At 56.4% G+C, this 22,715-nt stretch overlaps 1 protein-coding gene across 1 annotated transcript; it reads right to left on the bottom strand.

Moving 5' to 3' along the window:
• Positions 1–10,723: 10,723 nt before the first annotated feature.
• Positions 10,724–22,665, bottom strand: pgm2l1 (phosphoglucomutase 2-like 1). Its single transcript, XM_061073823.1, has 14 exons — positions 22,503–22,665; positions 18,316–18,483; positions 15,443–15,549; positions 15,277–15,361; positions 15,102–15,185; positions 14,829–15,025; positions 14,288–14,477; positions 14,110–14,207; positions 13,845–14,025; positions 13,670–13,763; positions 13,421–13,550; positions 12,866–13,055; positions 12,653–12,786; positions 10,724–12,492 (listed from the first exon to the last, which is right to left on the bottom strand). The coding sequence occupies exons 1-14, from the start codon at positions 22,611–22,613 to the stop codon at positions 12,390–12,392; spliced, it is 1,872 nt and encodes a 623-aa protein (XP_060929806.1). The 5' UTR covers positions 22,614–22,665; the 3' UTR covers positions 10,724–12,389.
• Between the last annotated feature and the right edge of the window lie 50 nt (positions 22,666–22,715).

Here is a 22,715-nt window from a genome sequence, read left to right as displayed (position 1 = left end):
TCTGTTAGAGACCGGACCCCTGAAGTCGGCCCCTCTTTTAGAGACGGGACCCCTCTGTAAGAGACGAGACCCCTGAAGTCGGGCCCCTCTGTTAGTGACGGGACCCCTGAAGTCGGCCCCTCTTATAGAGACGGGACCCCTGAAGTCGGGCCCTCTGTTAGAGACGGGACCCCTGAAGTCGGGCCCTCTGTTAGAGACGAGACCCCTGAAGTCGGGCCCCTCTGTTAGTGACGGGACCCCTGAAGTCGGCCCCTCTTATAGAGACGGGACCCCTGAAGTCGGGCCCTCTGTTAGTGACGGACAGTACCCCTGAAGTCGGGCCCTCTGTTAGTGACGGGACCCCTGAAGTCGGGCCCTCTGTTAGAGACGAGACCCCTGAAGTCGGGCCCCTCTGTTAGTGACGGGACCCCTGAAGTCGGCCCCTCTCATAGAGACGGGACCCCTGAAGTCGGTCCCTCTGTTAGAGACGGGACCCCTGAAGTCGGGCCCCTCTGTTAGAGACGGTACCCCTGAAGTCGGGCCCCTCTGTTAGTGACGGTACCCCTGAAGTCGGCCCCTCTGTTAGAGACCGGACCCCTGAAGTCGGGTCCCTCTGTTAGAGACGGGACCCCTGAAGTCGGGCCCTCTGTTAGAGACGGGACCCCTGAAGTCGGGCCCCTCTGTTAGTGACGGTACCCCTGAAGTCGGCCCCTCTGTTAGAGACGGGACTCCTGAAGTCGGGCCCCTCTGTTAGAGACCGGACCCCTGAAGTCGGGCCCTTCTGTTAGTGACGGGACCCCTGAAGTCGGGCCCCTCTGTTAGAGACTGGACTCCTGAAGTCGGGTCCCTCTGTTAGAGACCGGACCCCTGAAGTCGGGCCCTCTGTTAGTGACGGGACCCCTGAAGTCGGCCCCTCTGTTAGAGACGGGACCCCTGAAGTCGGGCCCCTCTGTTAGAGCAGGACCCCTGAAGTCGGGCCCTCTGTTAGTGACGGGACCCCAGAAGTCGGGCCCCTCTGTTAGTGACGGTACCCCTGAAGTCGGCCCTTCTGTTAGTGACGGTACCTCTGAAGTCGGGCCCCTCTGTTAGAGAAGGGACCCCTGAAGTCGGGCCCCTCTGTTAGAGCAGGACCCCTGAAGTCGGGCCCTCTGTTAGTGACGGGACCCCAGAAGTCGGGCCCCTCTGTTCGTGACGGGACCCCTGAAGTCGGGCCCTCTGTTAGTGACGGGACCCCAGAAGTCGGGCCCCTCTGTTAGAGACGGGACCCCTGAAGTCGGGCCCCTCTGTTAGAGCAGGACCCCTGAAGTCGGGCCCTCTGTTAGTGACGGGACCCCTGAAGTCGGGCCCCTCTGTTAGAGACCGGACCCCTGATGTCGGCCCCTCTCATAGAAACGGGACCCCTGAATTCGGGCCCCTCTGTTAGAGCAGGACCCCTGAAGTCGGGCCCTCTGTTAGTGACGGGACCCCTGAAGTCGGCCCCTCTGTTAGAGACGGGACTCCTGAAGTCGGCCCCTCTGTTAGAGACCGGACCCCTGAAGTCGGGCCCCTCTGTTAGTGACGGGACCCCTGAAGTCGGGCCCCTCTGTTAGAGACTGGACTCCTGATGTCGGGTCCCTCTGTTAGTGACCGGACCCCTGAAGTCGGCCCCTCTTTTAGAGACGGGACCCCTCTGTAAGAGACGAGACCCCTGAAGTCGGGCCCCTCCGTTAGAGACGAGACCCCTGAAGTCGGGCCCCTCTGTTAGTGACGGGACCCCTGAAGTCGGCCCCTCTCATAGAGACGGGACCCCTGAAGTCGGGCCCCTCTGTTAGAGACGGTACCCCTGAAGTCAGGCCCCTCTGTTAGTGACGGGACTCCTGAAGTCGGCCCCTCTGTTAGAGACCGGACCCCTGAAGTCGGGTCCCTCTGTTAGAGACGGGACCCCTGAAGTCGGGCCCCTCTGTTAGTGACGGTACCCCTGAAGTCGGGCCCTCTGTTAGTGACGGGACTCCTGAAGTCGGCCCCTCTGTTAGAGACGGGACCCCAGAAGTCGGGCCCCTCTGTTAGAGACCGGACCCCTGAAGTCGGGCCCCTCTGTTAGTGACGGGACCCCTGAAGTTGGGCCCCTCTGTTAAAGACGGGACCCCTGAAGTCGGCCCCTCTGTTAGAGACCGGACCCCTGAAGTCGGCCCCTCTGTTAGAGACCGGACCCCTGAAGTCGGCCCCTCTTTTAGAGACGGGACCCCTCTGTAAGAGACGAGACCCCTGAAGTCGGCCCCTCTGTTAGAGACCGGACCCCTGAAGTCGGCCCCTCTTTTAGAGACGGGACCCCTCTGTAAGAGACGAGACCCCTGAAGTCGGGCCCCTCCGTTAGAGACGAGACCCCTGAAGTCGGGCCCCTCTGTTAGTGACGAGACCCCTGAAGTCGGGCCCTCTGTTAGTGACGGGACCCCTGAAGTCGGCCCCTCTCATAGAGACGGGACCCCTGAAGTCGGGCCCTCTGTTAGAGACGAGACCCCTGAAGTCGGGCCCCTCTGTTAGTGACGGGACCCCTGAAGTCGGCCCCTCTTATAGAGACGGGACCCCTGAAGTCGGGCCCTCTGTTAGTGACGGACAGTACCCCTGAAGTCGGGCCCTCTGTTAGTGACGGGACCCCTGAAGTCGGGCCCTCTGTTAGAGACGAGACCCCTGAAGTCGGGCCCCTCTGTTAGTGACGGGACCCCTGAAGTCGGCCCCTCTCATAGAGACGGGACCCCTGAAGTCGGTCCCTCTGTTAGAGACGGGACCCCTGAAGTCGGGCCCCTCTGTTAGAGACGGTACCCCTGAAGTCGGGCCCCTCTGTTAGTGACGGTACCCCTGAAGTCGGCCCCTCTGTTAGAGACCGGACCCCTGAAGTCGGGTCCCTCTGTTAGAGACGGGACCCCTGAAGTCGGGCCCTCTGTTAGAGACGGGACCCCTGAAGTCGGGCCCCTCTGTTAGTGACGGTACCCCTGAAGTCGGCCCCTCTGTTAGAGACGGGACCCCTGAAGTCGGGCCCCTCTGTTAGAGACCGGACCCCTGAAGTCGGGCCCTTCTGTTAGTGACGGGACCCCTGAAGTCGGGCCCCTCTGTTAGAGACTGGACTCCTGAAGTCGGGTCCCTCTGTTAGAGACCGGACCCCTGAAGTCGGGCCCTCTGTTAGTGACGGGACCCCTGAAGTCGGCCCCTCTGTTAGAGACGGGACCCCTGAAGTCGGGCCCCTCTGTTAGAGCAGGACCCCTGAAGTCGGGCCCTCTGTTAGTGACGGGACCCCAGAAGTCGGGCCCCTCTGTTAGTGACGGTACCCCTGAAGTCGGCCCTTCTGTTAGTGACGGTACCTCTGAAGTCGGGCCCCTCTGTTAGAGCAGGGACCCCTGAAGTCGGGCCCTATGTTAGTGACGGGACCCCAGAAGTCGGGCCCCTCTGTTCGTGACGGGACCCCTGAAGTCGGCCCCTCTGTTAGAGACGGGACCCCTGAAGTCGGGCCCCTCTGTTAGAGACGGGACCCCTGAAGTCGGGCCCTCTGTTAGTGACGGGACCCCTGAAGTCGGGCCCCTCTGTTAGAGACCGGACCCCTGATGTCGGCCCCTCTCATAGAAACGGGACCCCTGAATTCGGGCCCCTCTGTTAGAGCAGGACCCCTGAAGTCGGGCCCTCTGTTAGTGACGGGACCCCTGAAGTCGGCCCCTCTGTTAGAGACGGGACTCCTGAAGTCGGCCCCTCTGTTAGAGACCGGACCCCTGAAGTCGGGCCCCTCTGTTAGTGACGGGACCCCTGAAGTCGGGCCCCTCTGTTAGAGACTGGACTCCTGATGTCGGGTCCCTCTGTTAGTGAACGGACCCCTGAAGTCGGCCCCTCTTTTAGAGACGGGACCCCTCTGTAAGAGACGAGACCCCTGAAGTCGGGCCCCTCCGTTAGAGACGAGACCCCTGAAGTCGGGCCCCTCTGCTAGTGACGGGACCCCTGAAGTCGGCCCCTCTCATAGAGACGGGACCCCTGAAGTCGGGCCCCTCTGTTAGAGACGGTACCCCTGAAGTCGGGCCCCTCTGTTAGTGACGGGACTCCTGAAGTCGGCCCCTCTGTTAGAGACCGGACCCCTGAAGTCGGGTCCCTCTGTTAGAGACGGGACCCCTGAAGTCGGGCCCCTCTGTTAGTGACGGTACCCCTGAAGTCGGGCCCTCTGTTAGTGACGGGACTCCTGAAGTCGGCCCCTCTGTTAGAGACGGGACCCCTGAAGTCGGGCCCCTCTGTTAGAGACCGGACCCCTGAAGTCGGGCCCCTCTGTCAGTGACGGGACCCCTGAAGTCGGGTCCCTCTGTTAGAGACCGGACCCCTGAAGTCGGGCCCTCTGTTAGTTACGGGACCCCTGAAGTCGGCCCCTCTGTTAGAGACGGGACCCCTGAAGTCGGGCCCCTCTGTTAGAGCAGGACCCCAGAAGTCGGGCCCCTCTGTTAGTGACGGTACCCCTGAAGTCGGCCCTTCTGTTAGTGACGGGACCCCTGAAGTCGGGCCCCTCTGTTAGTGACGGTACCCCAGAAGTCGGGCCCCTCTGTTAGTGACGGTACCTCTGAAGTCGGGCCCCTCTGTTAGTGACGGGACCCCAGAAGTCGGGCCCCTCTATTAGTGACGGGACCCCTGAAGTCGGGCCCCTCTGTTAGTGACGGTACCTCTGAAGTCGGCCCTTCTGTTAGTGACGGGACCCCAGAAGTCGGGCCCCTCTTTTAGTGACGGGACCCCTGAAGTCGGGCCCCTCTGTTAGTGACGGGACCCCTGAAGTCGGGCCCCTCTGTTAGTGACGGGACCCCAGAAGTCGGGCCCCTCTGTTAGTGACGGTACCCCAGAAGTCGGGCCCCTCTGTTAGTGACGGTACCTCTGAAGTCGGGCCCCTCTGTTAGAGAAGGGACCCCTGAAGTCGGGCCCCTCTGTTAGAGCAGGACCCCAGAATTCGGGCCCCTCTGTTCGTGACGGGACCCCTGAAGTCGGCCCCTCTGTTAGAGACGGGACCCCTGAAGTCGGGCCCCTCTGTTAGAGACGGGACCCCTGAAGTCGGGCACCTCTGTTAGTGACGGGACCCCTGAGGTCGGGCCCCTCTGTTAGAGACCGGACCCCTGATGTCGGCCCCTCTCATAGAGACCGGACCCCTGAATTCGGGTCCCTCTGTTAGAGACCGGACCCCTGAAGTCGGGCCCTCTGTTAGTGACGGGACCCCTGAAGTCGGCCCCTCTGTTAGAGACGGGACCCCTGAAGTCGTGCCCGTCTGTTAGTGACGGGACCCCTGAAGTCGGGCTCCTCTGTTAGAGACCGGACCCCTGAAGTTGGGCCCCTCTGTTAGAGACGGGACCCCTGATGTCGGGCCCCTCTGTTAGAGACCGGACCCCTGAAGTCGGGCCCCTCTGTTAGAGACGGCCCCTCTGTTAGAGACCGGACCCCTGAAGTCGGGCCCTCTGTTAGAGACCGGACCCCTGAAGTCGGGCCCCTCTGTTAGAGACGGGACCCCTGAAGTCGGGCCCCTCTGTTAGTGACGGAACCCCTGAAGTCGGCCCCTCTGTTAGAGACGGGACTCCTGAAGTCGGGCTCCTCTGTTAGAGACCGGACCCCTGAAGTCGGGCCCCTCTGTTAGAGACGGGATCCTTGAAGTCGGGCCCCTCTGTTAGAGACGGGACCCTTGAAGTCGGGCCCCTCTGTTAGAGACCGGACCCCTGAAGTCGGCCCCTCTGTTAGAGACCGGACCCCTGAAGTCGGGCCCCTCTGTTAGAGACCGGACCCCTGAAGTCGGGCCCCTCTGTTAGAGACTGGACCCCTGAAGTTGGGCCCTCTGTTAGAGACGGGACCCCTGAAGTCAGCCCCTCTCATAGAGACGGGACCCCTGAAGTCGGGCCCTCTGTTAGTGAAGGTACCCCTGAAGTCGGGCCCCTCTGTTAGTGACGGGACCCCTGAAGTCTGCCCCTCTCATAGAGACGGGACCCCTGAAGTCGGGCCCCTCTGTTAGAGACGGTACCCCTGAAGTCGGGCCCCTCTGTTAGTGACGGGACCCCTGAAGTCGGCCCCTCTGTTAGAGACTGGACTCCTGAAGTCGGGTCCCTCTGTTAGAGACCGGACCCCTGAAGTCGGGCCCCTCTGTTAGAGACCGGACCCCTGAAGTCGGGCCCCTCTGTTAGTGACGGGACTCCTGAAGTCGGGTCCCTCTGTTAGAGACCGGACCCCTGAAGTCGGGCCCCTCTGTTAGAGACCGGACCCCTGAAGTCGGGCCCCTCTGTCAGTGACGGTACCCCTGAAGTCGGGCCCCTCTGTTAGTGACGGGACCCCTGAAGTCTGGCCCTCTGTTAGTGACGGGACCCCAAAAGTCGGGCCCCTCTGTTAGTGACGGGACTCCTGAAGTCGGCCCCTCTGTTAGTGACGGTACCCCTGAAGTCGGGCCCCTCTGTTAGAGACGGGACCCCTGAAGTCGGGCCCCTCTGTTAGAGCAGGACCCCTGAAGTCGGGCCCTCTGTTAGTGACGGGACCCCTGAAGTCGGCCCCTCTGTTAGAGATGGGACCCCTGAAGTCGGGCCCCTCTGTTAGTGACGGGACCCCTGAAGTCGGCCCCTCTGTTAGAGACGGGACCCCTGAAGTCGGGCCCCTCTGTTAGAGACGGGACCCCTCTGTTAGTGACGGGACCCCTCTGTTAGAGACGGGACCCCTGAAGTCGGGCTCCTCTGTTAGTGACGGGACCCCTGAAGTCGGGCCCCTCTGTTAGTGACGGGACCCCTCTGTTAGAGACGGGACCCCTGAAGTCGGGCTCCTCTGTTAGTGACGGTACCCCTGAAGTCGGCCCCTCTGTTAGAGACGGGACCCCTGAAGTCGGGCTCCTCTGTTAGTGACGGGACCCCTGAAGTCGGCCCCTCTGTTAGAGACGGGACCCCTGAAGTCGGGCCCCTCTGTTAGTGACGGGACCCCTGAAGTCGGCCCCTCTGTTAGAGACCGGACCCCTGAAGTCGGGCCCCTCTGTTAGTGACGGGACCCCTGAAGTCGGGCCCCTCTGTTAGAGACGGGACCCCTCTGTTAGTGACGGGACCCCTCTGTTAGAGACGGGACCCCTGAAGTCGGGCCCCTCTGTTAGTGACGGGACCCCTGATGTCGGGCCCCTCTGTTAGTGACGGGACCCCTGAAGTCGGCCCCTCTGTTAGAGACGGGACCCCTGAAGTCGGCCCCTCTATTAGTGACGGGACCCCTGAAGTCGGGCCCCTCTGTTAGAGAGGGGACCCCTGAAGTCGGCCCCTCTGTTAGAGATGGGACCCCTGAAGTCGGCCCCTCTATTAGTGACGCGGCCCCTCTATTAGTGACGGGACCCCTGAAGTCGGCCCCTCTGTTAGAGACGGGACCCCTGAAGTCGGCCCCTCTATTAGTGACGGGACCCCTGAAGTCGGGCCCCTCTGTTAGTGACGGTACCCCTGAAGTCGGGGCCCCTCTGTTAGTGACGGGACCCCTGAAGTCGGGCACCTCTGTTAGAGACGGGACCCCTGAAGTCGGCCCCTCTATTAGTGACGGGACCCCTGAAGTCGGGCCCCTCTGTTAGAGAGGGGACCCCTGAAGTCGGCCCCTCTGTTAGTGACGGGACCCCTGAAGTCGGGCTCCTCTGTTAGAGACGGGACCCCTGAAGCCGGCCCCTCTGTTAGAGACCGGACCCCTGAAGTCGGGCCCCTCTGTTAGTGATGGGACCCCTGAAGTCGGGCTCCTCTGTTAGTGACGGGACCCCTGAAGTCGGGCCCCTTTGTTAGAGACGGGACCCCTGAAGCCGGCCCCTCTGTTAGAGACCGGACCCCTGAAGTCGGGCCCCTCTGTTAGTGATGGGACCCCTGAAGTCGGGCTCCTCTGTTAGTGACGGTACCCCTGAAGTCGGGCCCCTCTGTTAGAGACGGGACCCCTGAAGTCGGGCCCCTCTGTTAGAGCAGGACCCCTGAAGTCGGGCCCTCTGTTAGTGACGGGACCCCTGAAGTCGGCCCCTCTGTTAGAGATGGGACCCCTGAAGTCGGGCCCCTCTGTTAGTGACGGGACCCCTGAAGTCGGCCCCTCTGTTAGAGACGGGACCCCTGAAGTCGGGCCCCTCTGTTAGAGACGGGACCCCTCTGTTAGTGACGGGACCCCTCTGTTAGAGACGGGACCCCTGAAGTCGGGCTCCTCTGTTAGTGACGGGACCCCTGAAGTCGGGCCCCTCTGTTAGTGACGGGACCCCTCTGTTAGAGACGGGACCCCTGAAGTCGGGCTCCTCTGTTAGTGACGGTACCCCTGAAGTCGGCCCCTCTGTTAGAGACGGGACCCCTGAAGTCGGGCTCCTCTGTTAGTGACGGGACCCCTGAAGTCGGCCCCTCTGTTAGAGACGGGACCCCTGAAGTCGGGCCCCTCTGTTAGTGACGGGACCCCTGAAGTCGGCCCCTCTGTTAGAGACCGGACCCCTGAAGTCGGGCCCCTCTGTTAGTGACGGGACCCCTGAAGTCGGGCCCCTCTGTTAGAGACGGGACCCCTCTGTTAGTGACGGGACCCCTCTGTTAGAGACGGGACCCCTGAAGTCGGGCCCCTCTGTTAGTGACGGGACCCCTGATGTCGGGCCCCTCTGTTAGTGACGGGACCCCTGAAGTCGGCCCCTCTGTTAGAGACGGGACCCCTGAAGTCGGCCCCTCTATTAGTGACGGGACCCCTGAAGTCGGGCCCCTCTGTTAGAGAGGGGACCCCTGAAGTCGGCCCCTCTGTTAGAGATGGGACCCCTGAAGTCGGCCCCTCTATTAGTGACGCGGCCCCTCTATTAGTGACGGGACCCCTGAAGTCGGCCCCTCTGTTAGAGACGGGACCCCTGAAGTCGGCCCCTCTATTAGTGACGGGACCCCTGAAGTCGGGCCCCTCTGTTAGTGACGGTACCCCTGAAGTCGGGGCCCCTCTGTTAGTGACGGGACCCCTGAAGTCGGGCACCTCTGTTAGAGACGGGACCCCTGAAGTCGGCCCCTCTATTAGTGACGGGACCCCTGAAGTCGGGCCCCTCTGTTAGAGAGGGGACCCCTGAAGTCGGCCCCTCTGTTAGTGACGGGACCCCTGAAGTCGGGCTCCTCTGTTAGAGACGGGACCCCTGAAGCCGGCCCCTCTGTTAGAGACCGGACCCCTGAAGTCGGGCCCCTCTGTTAGTGATGGGACCCCTGAAGTCGGGCTCCTCTGTTAGTGACGGGACCCCTGAAGTCGGGCCCCTTTGTTAGAGACGGGACCCCTGAAGTCGGCTCCTCTGTTAGAGACGGGACCCCTGAAGTCGGCCCCTCTGTTAGAGACGGGACCCCTGAAGTCGGCCCCTCTGTTAGAGACTGGACCCCTGAAGTCGGGCCCCTTTGTTAGAGACGGGACCCCTGAAGTCGGCTCCTCTGTTAGAGACGGGACCCCTGAAGTCGGCTCCTCTGTTAGAGACGGGACCCCTGAAGTCGGCTCCTTTGTTAGTGACGGGACCCCTGAAGTCGGGCCCCTCTGTTAGAGACGGGACCCCTGAAGGTAACTTTGTGTCTTTGAAGTTGAACAGTTGTTTCACTTGTTGTCTTTGATCCTAATCAGTCCAGTTGTTAGTAAACAGCTTGTGAAGGACACAGGTGATGATGCGTCCTGTGAGGACTCTGGTTGGTCTCTGTGGTCTCTGGGTCTCGTGTGAAGACGCCTCAGGGACAAACATGTTGATGAGCTGCAGTGACCTTTGACCTGAGGGACAGTCGCAGCCTCTGTGGGATCAACTTCAGCCGAGTTACTTTAATAACAATAACAAGTTCCGTGAACACGAGGTTTCATCAGCTGATGATGAAGAAGAAGAAGAAGAAGAAGAAGAAGAAGAAGAAGAAGAAGAAGAAGAAGAAGAAGAAGAAGAAGAAGAAGAAGATTCCGACTGTCGACCTCATTCACAAAAAGACTTTACTCCAATTATGTTTAGAACGAGTTGCTAACAGTAAATTCCATTTATATTCCTGGTGACATATGATACTTATACGACTTCAAACTTATACATAACGATAAAAGCATCAGCTAAATGGAATGTGATGTAATTATAACACCAGGACATGAACTAAGAAAACATTCTGGAGTCTATCAATAATAATAATTTTATTATCATCAATAATAATAATCTTATCATCATTATTATTATAGTCTGATATCTGATTTAAACAGAATGAAGGTTCCATTTTCATTCGTTGATAAATATGAAAACACAGATTCATATGATTTACATTTAATAAAATTGACATAAAGTTCTTTAGTGTAAACAGAAATATGATGGACACTTTATATCAAAATTGAAAACAAACTTTTATATTTATTTTGACTTTTTTTTAATCAATCAGTGAATAAATCATCAAAAACGTGACCTTTATAAATCTGTTCATCCAACACTGAGTTTCTTTCCACGGAGTTTTTCTATCTCAACACAAGATACAGAAGTTGCATCGTTAATATCTGTGGACACGACACAGACATTTCCTTCAATATCTCCCCTGAGTTTTATTGTATGAAAATGGAAAATATAACTTGATTAGCTGAGTTTTCTCTTCGATACAAATCTTCTGGCTGTAAAACACAAAACAGTTTATTTCTTAATGTGCTGCTTCAGTTAGATCTGCAGAATAAAACCAAACACTTTGAATTACTGAAAAATACATTTTATTACTTTAATTCATATTTCTAAATAAAGTAGTAACGTTGATGACATCATCAGTTGGGAATAAAAAAAGTGATGAATCAAACAGTGAAGTTTCATTTTCACTTTGATTTATTTCAAGTCAGAGGAAACAGTTACCATGGTGATGACAGAAGCACTTTACACAGAGGAATCTCCATGACGACCGAGAGAGACGTAAACATTCAAAATAAAGATTCTCTCTGTTCATAAAGAAAATAACAACATGGAGCCGAAAAAGCCTCTATCGTCATGGCAACACATCTTCACTAGCAGCTCATCTTTTCACCTGTCGAGTACAAAAATGAATTAAATCCACAGAGAAGCTTCTGTTAGTTTAAAGAGGCCTTTACCTCCGTGTGTGGAGCAGAGTCAATCTAATCTCAACGTTTTGGAGTTCACTTAATGAGCAGCTTCATTATTGATACATATTTGATCAGATGAAAGATTCATTAGGAACTGAAGCAGTTTAACACAAACATCACGTTTTAATCAAAGCTGGACTTTGATTTAAAGCTTTTTCTGACACAAGATATAATTTGATCGCTTTCTTTTTTCAGAAAAGTAAAGAATCAGTTTCATTCATGTTTTTTGAGCATCTTACTACCTTTAGAGAATGTATTTAAGAATTATTGGAGTATCATAATTTAATATTAGAATAATTAAAACTGATGAAATATGGTTTGGCACCAGCCGGCTGCTATAAAAACCTAAAACTTGTCATTAATCAACTTCCACATTGAGAAACTGCAGGAAAACAAACATTAGGTTTCAATGTCATTTTCATTCACCTCAAAACACATTTGTTATTTTCTATGGACTCGATTTCCCATCATGCTCTCTGCCGAGTTCCCATAATGCTCTCTGCCGAGTTCCCATCATGCTCTCTGCCGAGTTCCCATCAAGCTCTCTGCCGAGTTCCCATCGTGCTCTCTGCCGAGTTCCCATCATGCTCTCTGCCGAGTTCCCATCATGCTCTCTGCCGAGTTCCCATCGTGCTCTCTGCCGAGTTCCCATCATGCTCTCTGCCGAGTTCCCATCATGCTCTCTGCTGAGTTCCCTCTCTGCCGAGTTCCCATCATGCTCTCTGCCGAGTTCCCATCATGCTCTCTGCCGAGTTCCCATCATGCTCTCTGCCGAGTTCCCATCATGCTTTCTGCCGAGTTCCCATCATGCTCTCTGCCAAGTTCCCATAATGCTCTCTGCTGAGTTCCCTCTCTGCTGAGTTCCCATCATGCTCTCTGCTGAGTTCCCATCATGCTCTCTGCCGAGTTCCCATCATGCTCTCTGCTGAGTTCCCTCTCTGCATGATGTTCTCAATCTTCGGTCACTTTCTTCTTCCTCAGTCCGACATGAACTTCATTGACACCACAGAGAGGAGCTAACACAACAGGAAGTGACACTACAGAGAGGAGCTAACACAACAGGAAGTGACACAACAGAGAGGAGCTAACACAACAGGAAGTGACACCACAGAGAGGAGCTAACACAACAGGAAGTGGCACTACAGAGAGGAGCTAACACAACAGGAAGTGACACTACAGAGAGGAGCTAACACAACAGGAAGTGACACTACAGAGAGGAGCTAACACAACAGGAAGTGACACTACAGAGAGGAGCTAACACAACAGGAAGTGACACTAAGGAGAGGAGCTAACACAACAGGAAGTGACACTACAGAGAGGAGCTAACACAACAGGAAGTGACACCACAGAGAGGGACCAGGTGCGTGGAGGTGGGGTTAGACAAAACGACGAATCAGGTTGTTTCTCTCTGGTTCCAGGAACTCGTCGAGCAGATTGGTCGTCACCTTTGTAAGCTCCTCCTCCAGACTGGACATGTCACTGCAACAGCCACACACACAACAACACACATCACACACTGATCACTTCTGATTTATCATCACTTTGTCAAGTCAAATACTAAAACAACATTTTCTCTTGATGAATCCGAGATGTGGGCTGAAACAGGGGGGGGGGGGCTGTGATGTCACAGTCAGCTGACCTTTTCCCTGGCGGTGCGCAGAGCTCTGTGTAGTATTTGATCTTGGGTTCCGTGCCGCTGCTTCTCAGTGTGGCCACCACGCCGTTCTGAAGCGTGAAGGTGATCATCTGACTGCTCCTGGACACAGGAAGAACCTCCACAGGAAACACAGAGTCACAGGAAGTCACAAAAAACAGCATCACCGCGCACAGCTGCTTCCTGTTCATGTCTTACAGATCTGAGGTCCGCCTGGCTGCTGTCGTATCCCGTGGTTACGTCTCTGACATGGACGATACTGACGCCTCCGCACGACTTTGGGTACGATCCCTCGCCGTCAAAGTTTCTGATCCGACCAAAGATCTTCTGGATGGTGGGCGGGTGGTGACAGACGATGTAGGAGGTCTTAGACACATGAAACCCATACCTGCAGACAGGAAGCAGCAACAGAGACCACTTTCAAAATAAAAGAGAGGTAACTCTGCTGAACGTGTTGATCCCCTTCAATCGAAAGACGGAACAAACATCTCCACTGAACATGAACTACCTCTTCACTCTGAAGCATCTGCTCCACCTGGTGGTGGAAGCTGGGTAATAATCTGTCTTCATAAACTGGTCAATTCTAGTTCAATTCTAGATTAAATCTTTAAATCAGACTAAACATAATTATTATTAATTCTAATCAAAATCCTCGAGAAGATTTCAAACAGTGTACAGAGTTTCACTCCAGTATTAAATGAATCATAAGAGTATTCAGATTTAAAATGACCACAGAAGGATGAGCACACGTACGTCAGGTAGATGTTGTGGAGCTGCTGCTTCAGACTCAGGCTCTTGTTGTGGAGGTAAGAAGCCATTTCTGCCACCACGGCTGCCGAGCTCACGCCATCTTTCTCGGGGACCATACTGCCGCACAGGAAACCTGATGTCACAGAAAGAAGCGTTTCTGACGTCAGCTCACAAAAACGAGAGCCAATCAGCTGCGGTTAAAATCTCCAAGGTGAGGTCAAGGTCAAGGGATTTAAAAAAAAATGCAGTTACCGATCGACTCCTCAAAGGCGAATATGACCGTGTGCCCTGTTTTGGAGAGTTCGTGCATCCTGTTCCCGATCCATTTAAACCCTGGAAGAGTTTCCTGTTCAACACAAAGACACCAGAGATCATCAACCTCTTGTATCCGCCTCAGATTCTCCAGGTGGAATCGTTCCGGTCTCACCTCGAAGTGGAACCCCTCCGTGTGAGCCAAGGCGCGCAGGATCTTGGACGACACTGTGGTGGCCAACATGTAAACGCTCCCAGTGTCTGAGGGGTCGGGATGAGTCTCCTTCCAGTTAAAGAACATCCACCAACCCAGCAGAGCTGCCAGCTCGTTACCTGTGAACACCTTCCAGCCACACCTGGAACCATACAGCAGGAATGTGTTAGAGCTTTCATCTCTGACAACATGGACTGAAGTGCCTTAGAGCAAACATCCCAGTTACCCATCAGACTTCTCTGCTACAGCCAAACGATCGGCATCAGGATCCGTTGCCAAGACGATCCGAGCGTTTTCCCGCTCTGCCAGAAGAAGAGAAAGCTCCTGCACCACAGAAGAAAACCGATTACTACAAAAACACTGAACCTAGAAAAGAAACGAGTGACCTGAGATCTGAGTCTCACCAGAACCGACTCGCCTTCCTCTGGGTTCGGACATCGGAGGGAGGGGAAGTTGGGATCCGGGTCTTTCTGCTCCGGTACAGGGATTGGTGGATGGAAGCCAAAGGCCTGGAAGGCCTGCTGGACGAAGACGTGTCCCACGCCGTGGAAGGATGAATGGACAAACTTCAAAGGACAGCTGCGATTCAGATCCCTGAGAAACAGAGAGTAAATAGTTTCCAGCAGAGGGTGTTCAGTCACTCGTTCCACCAGGGGGCGACAGAGAGGATCAGTGGGCCTCGTTCAACAACTGTTTTATGAAGATTCTGACATTCACCCAGTGTTTTCTTATCTGGGATTTGTTCTTATGTCAGAACAGAATCTTAGAAAACCTCTCAGGATCAAAGGAAAGGAAGCAGCAGACACATGAACTGAGGAGCTACTGTCACTGATGGTTGAGGAGACATGTTGTATATGAAGAAGTCCTGTTGGGATCACAGTCCACCATCAGGATCAGGATCCAGCATCATGGACGAGGTCTACAGGTGACCCGCTCAGATGTTACCTGTGGAAGCAGAGGGAGGCGAGCTCCTCCATGTAGCAGCTGGTGATGGGGGTCAGGGGCTCGGTCCTCAGGGAGCAGCGCTGCACCAGCTCCTCGTCCCAGCAGGAGGCGCTCCAGGGCTCCAGCTGCTCCTCGATGCTCCGCAGGATCTCCTTGTCATGAGGGGCGGTGATCTGAGCGCCGTTACACCAGTACACCTGCAGGGGGGGGGGGGGGGGGATTCAGCTCATTTTCATTATCATCTCATTTAGAGTTTAACGTCTGACCTCTGACCTTGTACCCGTTGTCTTCTTTAGGATTATGTGAAGCGGTGATCATAACTCCAGCGGCTGCTCCCAGTTTCTTCACAGCATACGGCTACAAAAACAAAAACAGGTGTAGCAGCTGATTGTGTTTATGTGCGTGTCGTCCTGTGAGACAGAAGATGACATCACTGGCGTTTCCTCACCACGAATGGCGTGGGGACAAACGTAGAGAAAAGATGGACGGGGACGTCTCTACTGAGCAGCACAGCAGCCGCTAACTGGGCCAACCTGAAACAGACACATGCTTCTGTCATGGGGACATGTGGACCCGGGTTTGTCCCTTGGTCCTTGGACGTGTGTTGGACTCACCTCTGACTGCTACAGCCGCTCTCGACCTGTCCCCTGGGGTCAAACCCCACCACCACACCTCGGCTGCCCAGGTCAGCAAAGAGCCTGGACAGGTAGGACCACAGACCCTGAGCACGAGAAAACCACACGTTCACGTCATGAAAACACCGGATCCATTACGAACTCATTCATTATGTCCAACTTTATCATACATCTGTTCTATCATTAAAGTCTGCTCTGGTCTATGAGCTGGTCTGACCGCAGCGGTCCAGTCTATGAGCTGGTCTGACCTCAGTGGTCCAGTCTATGAGCTGGTCTGACCTCAGCGGTCCAGTCTATGAGCTGGTCTGACCTCAGCGGTCCAGTCTATGAGCTGGTCTGACCTCAGCGGTCCAGTCTATGAGCTGGTCTGACCTCAGCGGTCCAGTCTATGAGCTGGTCTGACCTCAGCGGTCCAGTCTATGAGCAGGTCTGACTTCGGCGGTCCAGTCTATGAGCTGGTCTGACCTCAGCGATCCAGTCTATGAACTGGTCTCGCCTCAGCGGTCCAGTCTATGAGCTGGTCTGACCTCAGCGGTCCAGTCTATGAGCTGGTCTGGCCTCGGCGGTCCAGTCTATGAGCTGGTCTGACCTCAGCGGTCCAGTCTAGGAGCTAGTCTGACCTCAGCGGTCCAGTCTATGAGCTAGTCTGACCTCAGCGGTCCAGTCTATGAACTGGTCTGACCTGAGCGGTCCAGTCTATGAGCTGGTCTGACCTCAGCGGTCCAGTCTATGAGCTGGTGTGACCTCAGCGGTCCAGTCTATGAGCTGGTCTGACCTCAGCGGTCCAGTCTATGAGCTGGTCTGACCTCGGCGGTCCAGTCTATGAGCTGGTCTGACCTCAGCGGTCCAGTCTAGGAGCTAGTCTGACCTCAGCGGTCCAGTCTATGAGCTAGTCTGACCTCAGCGGTCCAGTCTATGAACTGGTCTGACCTGAGCGGTCCAGTCTATGAGCTGGTCTGACCTCAGCGGTCCAGTCTATGAGCTGGTGTGACCTCAGCGGTCCAGTCTATGAGCTGGTCTGACCTCAGCGGTCCAGTCTATGAGCTGGTCTGACCTCGGCGGTCCAGTCTATGAGCTGGTCTGACCTCAGCGGTCCAGTCTATGAGCAGGTCTGACTTCAGCGGTCCAGTCTATGAGCTGGTCTGACCTCAGCGGTCCAGTCTATGAGCTGGTCTGACCTCAGCGGTCCAGTCTATGAGCTAGTCTGACCTCAGCGGTCCAGTCTATGAGCTGGTCTGGCCTCAGCGGTAAAGTCTGTGGGCTGGTCTGGCCTCAGCGGTCAAGTCTATGAACTGGTCTCGACTCAGCGGTCCAGTCTATGAGCTGGTCTGACCTCAGCGGTCCAGTCTATGAGCTAGTCTGACTTCGGCGGTCCAGTCTATGAGCTGGTCTGACCTCAGCGGTCCAGTCTATGAGCTAGTCTGACCTCAGCGGTCCAGTCTATGAGCTGGTCTGACCTCAGCGGTCCAGTCTATGAGCTGGTCTGGCCTCAGCGGTCCAGTCTATGAGCTGGTCTGGCCTCAGCGGTCCAGTCTATGAGCAGGTCTGACTTCGGCGGTCCAGTCTATGAGCTGGTCTGACCTCAGCGGTCCAGTCTATGAGCTGGTCTGGCCTCAGCGGTCCAGTCTATGAGCTGGTCTGACTTCGGCGGTCCAGTCTATGAGCTGGTCTGACCTCAGCGGTCCAGTCTATGAGCAGGTCTGACTTCGTAGGTCCAGTCTATGAGCTGGTCTGACCTCAGCGGTCCAGTCTATGAGCAGGTCTGACTTCGGCGGTCCAGTCTATGAGCTGGTCTGACCTCAGCGGTCCAGTCTATGAGCTGGTCTGACCTCAGCGGTCCAGTCTATGAGCAGGTCTGACTTCAGCGGTCCAGTCTATGAGCTAGTCTGACCTCAGCGGTCCAGTCTATGAGCTAGTCTGACCTCAGCGGTCCAGTCTATGAACTGGTCTGACCTGAGCGGTCCAGTCTATGAGCTGGTCTGACCTCAGCGGTCCAGTCTATGAGCTGGTGTGACCTCAGCGGTCCAGTCTATGAGCTGGTCTGACCTCAGCGGTCCAGTCTATGAGCTGGTCTGACCTCAGCGGTCCAGTCTATGAGCAGGTCTGACTTCAGCGGTCCAGTCTATGAGCTGGTCTGACCTCAGCGGTCCAGTCTATGAGCAGGTCTGACTTCGGCGATCCAGTCTATGAGCTGGTCTGACCTCAGCAGTCCAGTCTATGAGCTGGTCTGACCTCAGCGGTCCAGTCTATGAGCTGGTCTGACCTCAGCGGTCCAGTCTATGAGCTAGTCTGACCTCAGCGGTCCAGTTTATGAGCTGGTCTGGCCTCAGCGGTCAAGTCTGTGGGCTGGTCTGGCCTCAGCGGTCAAGTCTATGAACTGGTCTCGCCTCAGCGGTCCAGTCTATGAGCTGGTCTGACCTCAGCGGTCCAGTCTATGAGCTGGTCTGGCCTCGGCGGTCCAGTCTATGAGCTGGTCTGACCTCAGCGGTCCAGTCTAGGAGCTAGTCTGACCTCAGCGGTCCAGTCTATGAGCTGGTCTGGCCTCAGCGGTCAAGTCTGTGGGCTGGTCTGGCCCCAGCGGTCAAGTCTATGAGCTGGTCTGACCTCAGCGGTCCAGTCTATGAGCTGGTCTGGCCTCAGCGGTCCAGTCTATGAACTGGTCTCGCCTCAGCGGTCCAGTCTATGAGCTGGTCTGACCTCAGCGGTCCAGTCTATGAGCTGGTCTGGCCTCGGCGGTCCAGTCTATGAGCAGGTCTGACCTCGGCGGTCCAGTCTATGAGCTGGTCTGACCTCGGCGGTCCAGTCTATGAGCAGGTCTGACCTCGGCGGTCCAGTCTATGAGCTGGTCTGACCTGTGTGGACTGGATGACAGTGAGGTCGTTGATCCGGTTGAACCCGGCTCCCATCGGCGCTCGGAGTCCGGCCGTCCCGAAGCTCATCCTGCTGCCGAGCCGTGTCCTCAGATCGTCAAACTGACCCTCGGCCAGAAGAGACTCCACCTGAGCCCGGGTCCATTGGTTCTACAGAACATGAGACAGGAGACAGGGACATCAGTGTGAAGGACTCAGGAGGTTGTGTGTCTGTGTGTGTGTGTGTGTGTCTGTGTGTCTGTGTGTGTCTGTCTGTGTGTGTGTGTGTCCAGGCTGTTGACATTTACAGTGAAGGTCAGTGACACTCTCGGCAGCTGTGACCTTTACAAACACCCAGGTGGTGTGTGTGTGTGTGTGTGTGTGTGTGTGTGTGTGTGTGTGTGTGTGAGTGATCTGGAATCAGACGTCTACCTCAGTGCTCTATCTCTACCTGATATTGACCTGTGATATGTTATTGATAATGATCTAAGATTGGCTGAAGACAAACCGACCACCTGAGAGCTCTGGACTAGGGCTGCCACTAACGACTGTTTTTCTATCGATTAATCGGTCGACTATTGTATAGATTAGTCGATTAATCTAATCGATTACTTGTCCTCCAAAAAAATCTAATTGACCATTTCATTTCAGTTAATTTTCAACAAACTGTATGTCATCGTATAATGCATCACAAAACAAAATGTAAACAAAGGCTCAAATATTAAAGTGCAAAACTGTCGGTTTAAACTAGAAACTCCAACGTGATAAAAATAAATCTAAAGAGGTTTAAAAGTTCAGTCAGCAGCTCAAAAAGATATCTCCTAGGATAGCCTCCTCACGCCTCCTCACGCCTCCTCACACCTCCTCACACCTCCTCACACCTCCTCACGCCTCCTCACGCCTCCTCACGCCTCCTCACGCCTCCTCACGCCTCCTCACGCCACCTCACGCCTCCTCACACCTCACGCCTCCTCACACCTCCTCACACCTCCTCACGCCTCCTCACACCTCCTCACGCCTCCTCACACCTCCTCACTCCTCCTCACGCCTCCTCACACCTCCTCACGCCTCCTCACACCTCACGCCTCCTCACACCTCCTCACACCTCCTCACGCCTCCTCACACCTCCTCACACCTCCTCACACCTCCTCACACCTCCTCACGCCTCCTCACGCCTCCTCACGCCTCCTCACTCCTCCTCACGCCTCCTCACACCTCCTCATACCTCACACCTCCTCACACCTCCTCACGCCTCCTCACACCTCCTCACGCCTCCTCACACCTCCTCACACCTCCTCACACCTCCTCATACCTCACGCCTCCTCACACCTCCTCACGCCTCCTCACGCCTCCTCACTCCTCCTCACGCCTCCTCACACCTCCTCATACCTCACACCTCCTCACACCTCCTCACGCCTCCTCACACCTCCTCACGCCTCCTCACACCTCCTCACACCTCCTCACACCTCCTCATACCTCACACCTCCTCACACCTCCTCACGCCTCCTCACACCTCCTCACACCTCCTCACACCTCACGCCTCCTCACACCTCCTCACGCCTCCTCATACCTCACACCTCCTCACGCCTCCTCACACCTCCTCACGCCTCCTCACACCTCCTCACGCCTCCTCACACCTCCTCACACCTCCTCACACCTCCTCACGCCTCCTCACTCCTCCTCACACCTCCTCACGCCTCCTCATACCTCACACCTCCTCACACCTCCTCACACCTCCTCACGCCTCCTCACACCTCCTCACGCCTCCTCACTCCTCCTCACACCTCCTCACGCCTCCTCACTCCTCCTCACACCTCCTCACGCCTCCTCACGCCTCCTGACGCCTCCTCACGCCTTTTCACGCCTCCTCACACCTCCCGCCTCCTCCCGCCTCCTCACGCCTCCTCACGCCTCCTCACGCCTCCTCACACCTCACGCCTCCTCACACCTCCTCACACCTACTCACACCTCCTCACGCCTCCTCACACCTCACGCCTCCTCACGCCTCCTCACGCCTCTTCACACCTCCTCACGCCTCCTCACACCTCCTCACGCCTCCTCACGCCTCCACACGCCTCCTCACGCCTCTTCACACCTCCTCACACCTCTTCACACCTCCTCACACCTCCTCACGCCTCCTCACACCTCACGCCTCCTCACGCCTCCTCACACCTCCTCATACCTCACACCTCCTCACACCTCCTCACACCTCCTCACACCTCACACCTCCTTACACCTCACACCTCCTCATACCTCACGCCTCCTCACGCCTCCTCACGCCTCCTCACTCCTCCTCACGCCTCCTCACACCTCCTCACACCTCCTCATACCTCACACCTCCTCATACCTCACGCCTCCTCACGCCTCCTCACACCTCCTCACGCCTCCTCACACCTCCTCACACCTCCTCACACCTCCTCATACCTCACACCTCCTCACACCTCCTCACGCCTCCTCACACCTCACACCTCCTTACACCTCACACCTCCTCACACCTCCTCATACCTCACACCTCCTCACACCTCCTCACGCCTCCTCACGCCTCCTCACACCTCCTCACACCTCCTCACACCTCCTCATACCTCACACCTCCTCACACCTCCTCACGCCTCCTCACGCCTCCTCACGCCTCCTCACACCTCCTCACACCTCCTCACACCTCCTCATACCTCACACCTCCTCACGCCTCCTCACACCTTTTCACACCTCCTTACACCTCACACCTCCTCACGCCTCCTCACACCTCCTCACGCCTCCTCACACCTCCTCACGCCTCCTCACACCTCCTTACACCTCACACCTCCTCACGCCTCCTCACACCTCTCACACCTCCTCACACCTCCTCACGCCTCACACCTCCTTACACCTCACACCTCCTCACGCCACCTCACACCTCCTCACACCTCCTCACGCCTCCTCACACCTCACACCTCCTTACACCTCACACCTCCTTACACCTCACACCTCCTCACGCCTCCTCACACCTCACGCCTCCTCACGCCTCCTCACACCTCCTCATACCTCACACCTCCTCACACCTCCTCACACCTCCTCACGCCTCCTCACACCTCACACCTCCTTACACCTCACACCTCTCACACCTCCTCACGCCTCCTCACGCCTCCTCACGCCTCCTCACTCCTCCTCACGCCTCCTCACACCTCCTCACACCTCCTCATACCTCACACCTCCTCACACCTCCTCACACCTCCTCACACCTCCTCACGCCTCCTCACACCTCCTCACACCTCCTCACACCTCCTCATACCTCACACCTCCTCACACCTCCTCACGCCTCCTCACACCTCACACCTCCTTACACCTCACACCTCCTCACACCTCCTCATACCTCACACCTCCTCACACCTCCTCACGCCTCCTCACGCCTCCTCACACCTCCTCACACCTCCTCATACCTCACACCTCCTCACGCCTCCTCACACCTTTTCACACCTCCTTACACCTCACACCTCCTCACGCCTCCTCACACCTCCTCACACCTCCTCACGCCTCCTCACACCTCCTCACGCCTCCTCACACCTCCTTACACCTCACACCTCCTCACGCCTCCTCACACCTCTCACACCTCCTCACACCTCCTCACGCCTCACACCTCCTTACACCTCACACCTCCTCACGCCACCTCACACCTCCTCACGCCTCCTCACACCTCACACCTCCTTACACCTCACACCTCCTTACACCTCACACCTCCTCACGCCTCCTCACACCTCACACCTCACACCTCCTTACACCTCACACCTCCTCACGCCTCCTCACACCTCACACCTCCTTACACCTCACACCTCCTCACGCCTCCTCACGCCTCCTCAAACCTCCTCACACCTCCTCATACCTCACACCTCCTCACTCCACTTGACCCTCAGGTCTCAGGTCTTGACCTCTGACCTCAGGTCTTGACCTCCGACCTCAGGTGGACTCACATCAGTACATGAGCTTCATTATTTTACAGCTGCAGCTTCACTTTCTCACAAACCTTCAGGTTCATGATTTTTTATCCCCTTATTTTGTGGAGACTTCAGCAGATCTTCATCATGGTCTATGTCCCCCCCCCCCACACACACACACACTCATTCACTTGTCCCAGAAGCTGTCCTCCAGGAGGACAAGCACGCACACACGCACGCACACACACACGCACGCACACACACACGCACGCACACACACACCTTGTCCCAGGTGAACCACCGGTGCACCGCCTCGTCCAGCTCCGGGTCCCCGGTGCTCTGACCCCGCAGGTTCGGGTTCAGGTCCCCGGATCCTCCGCGGTCTTCTCCCATGCTGGTCCCCGGTCAGCGGACCCTCATGTGACCGGCTCCCGGGCAGCGGACACTAGGGGGGGGGGGGGGGCTCGTCTCCCGGGTCCTGCTGGTTCTGCGGGT

The sequence above is a fragment of the Limanda limanda genome, chromosome 6 (genome assembly GCF_963576545.1).
Source record: "Limanda limanda chromosome 6, fLimLim1.1, whole genome shotgun sequence".
NCBI classification, from domain to species: Eukaryota; Metazoa; Chordata; class Actinopteri; order Pleuronectiformes; family Pleuronectidae; genus Limanda; species Limanda limanda.
The sequence above is the reverse complement of the archived record's forward strand: the minus strand, read 5'-3'. Positions and strand labels throughout refer to the sequence as shown.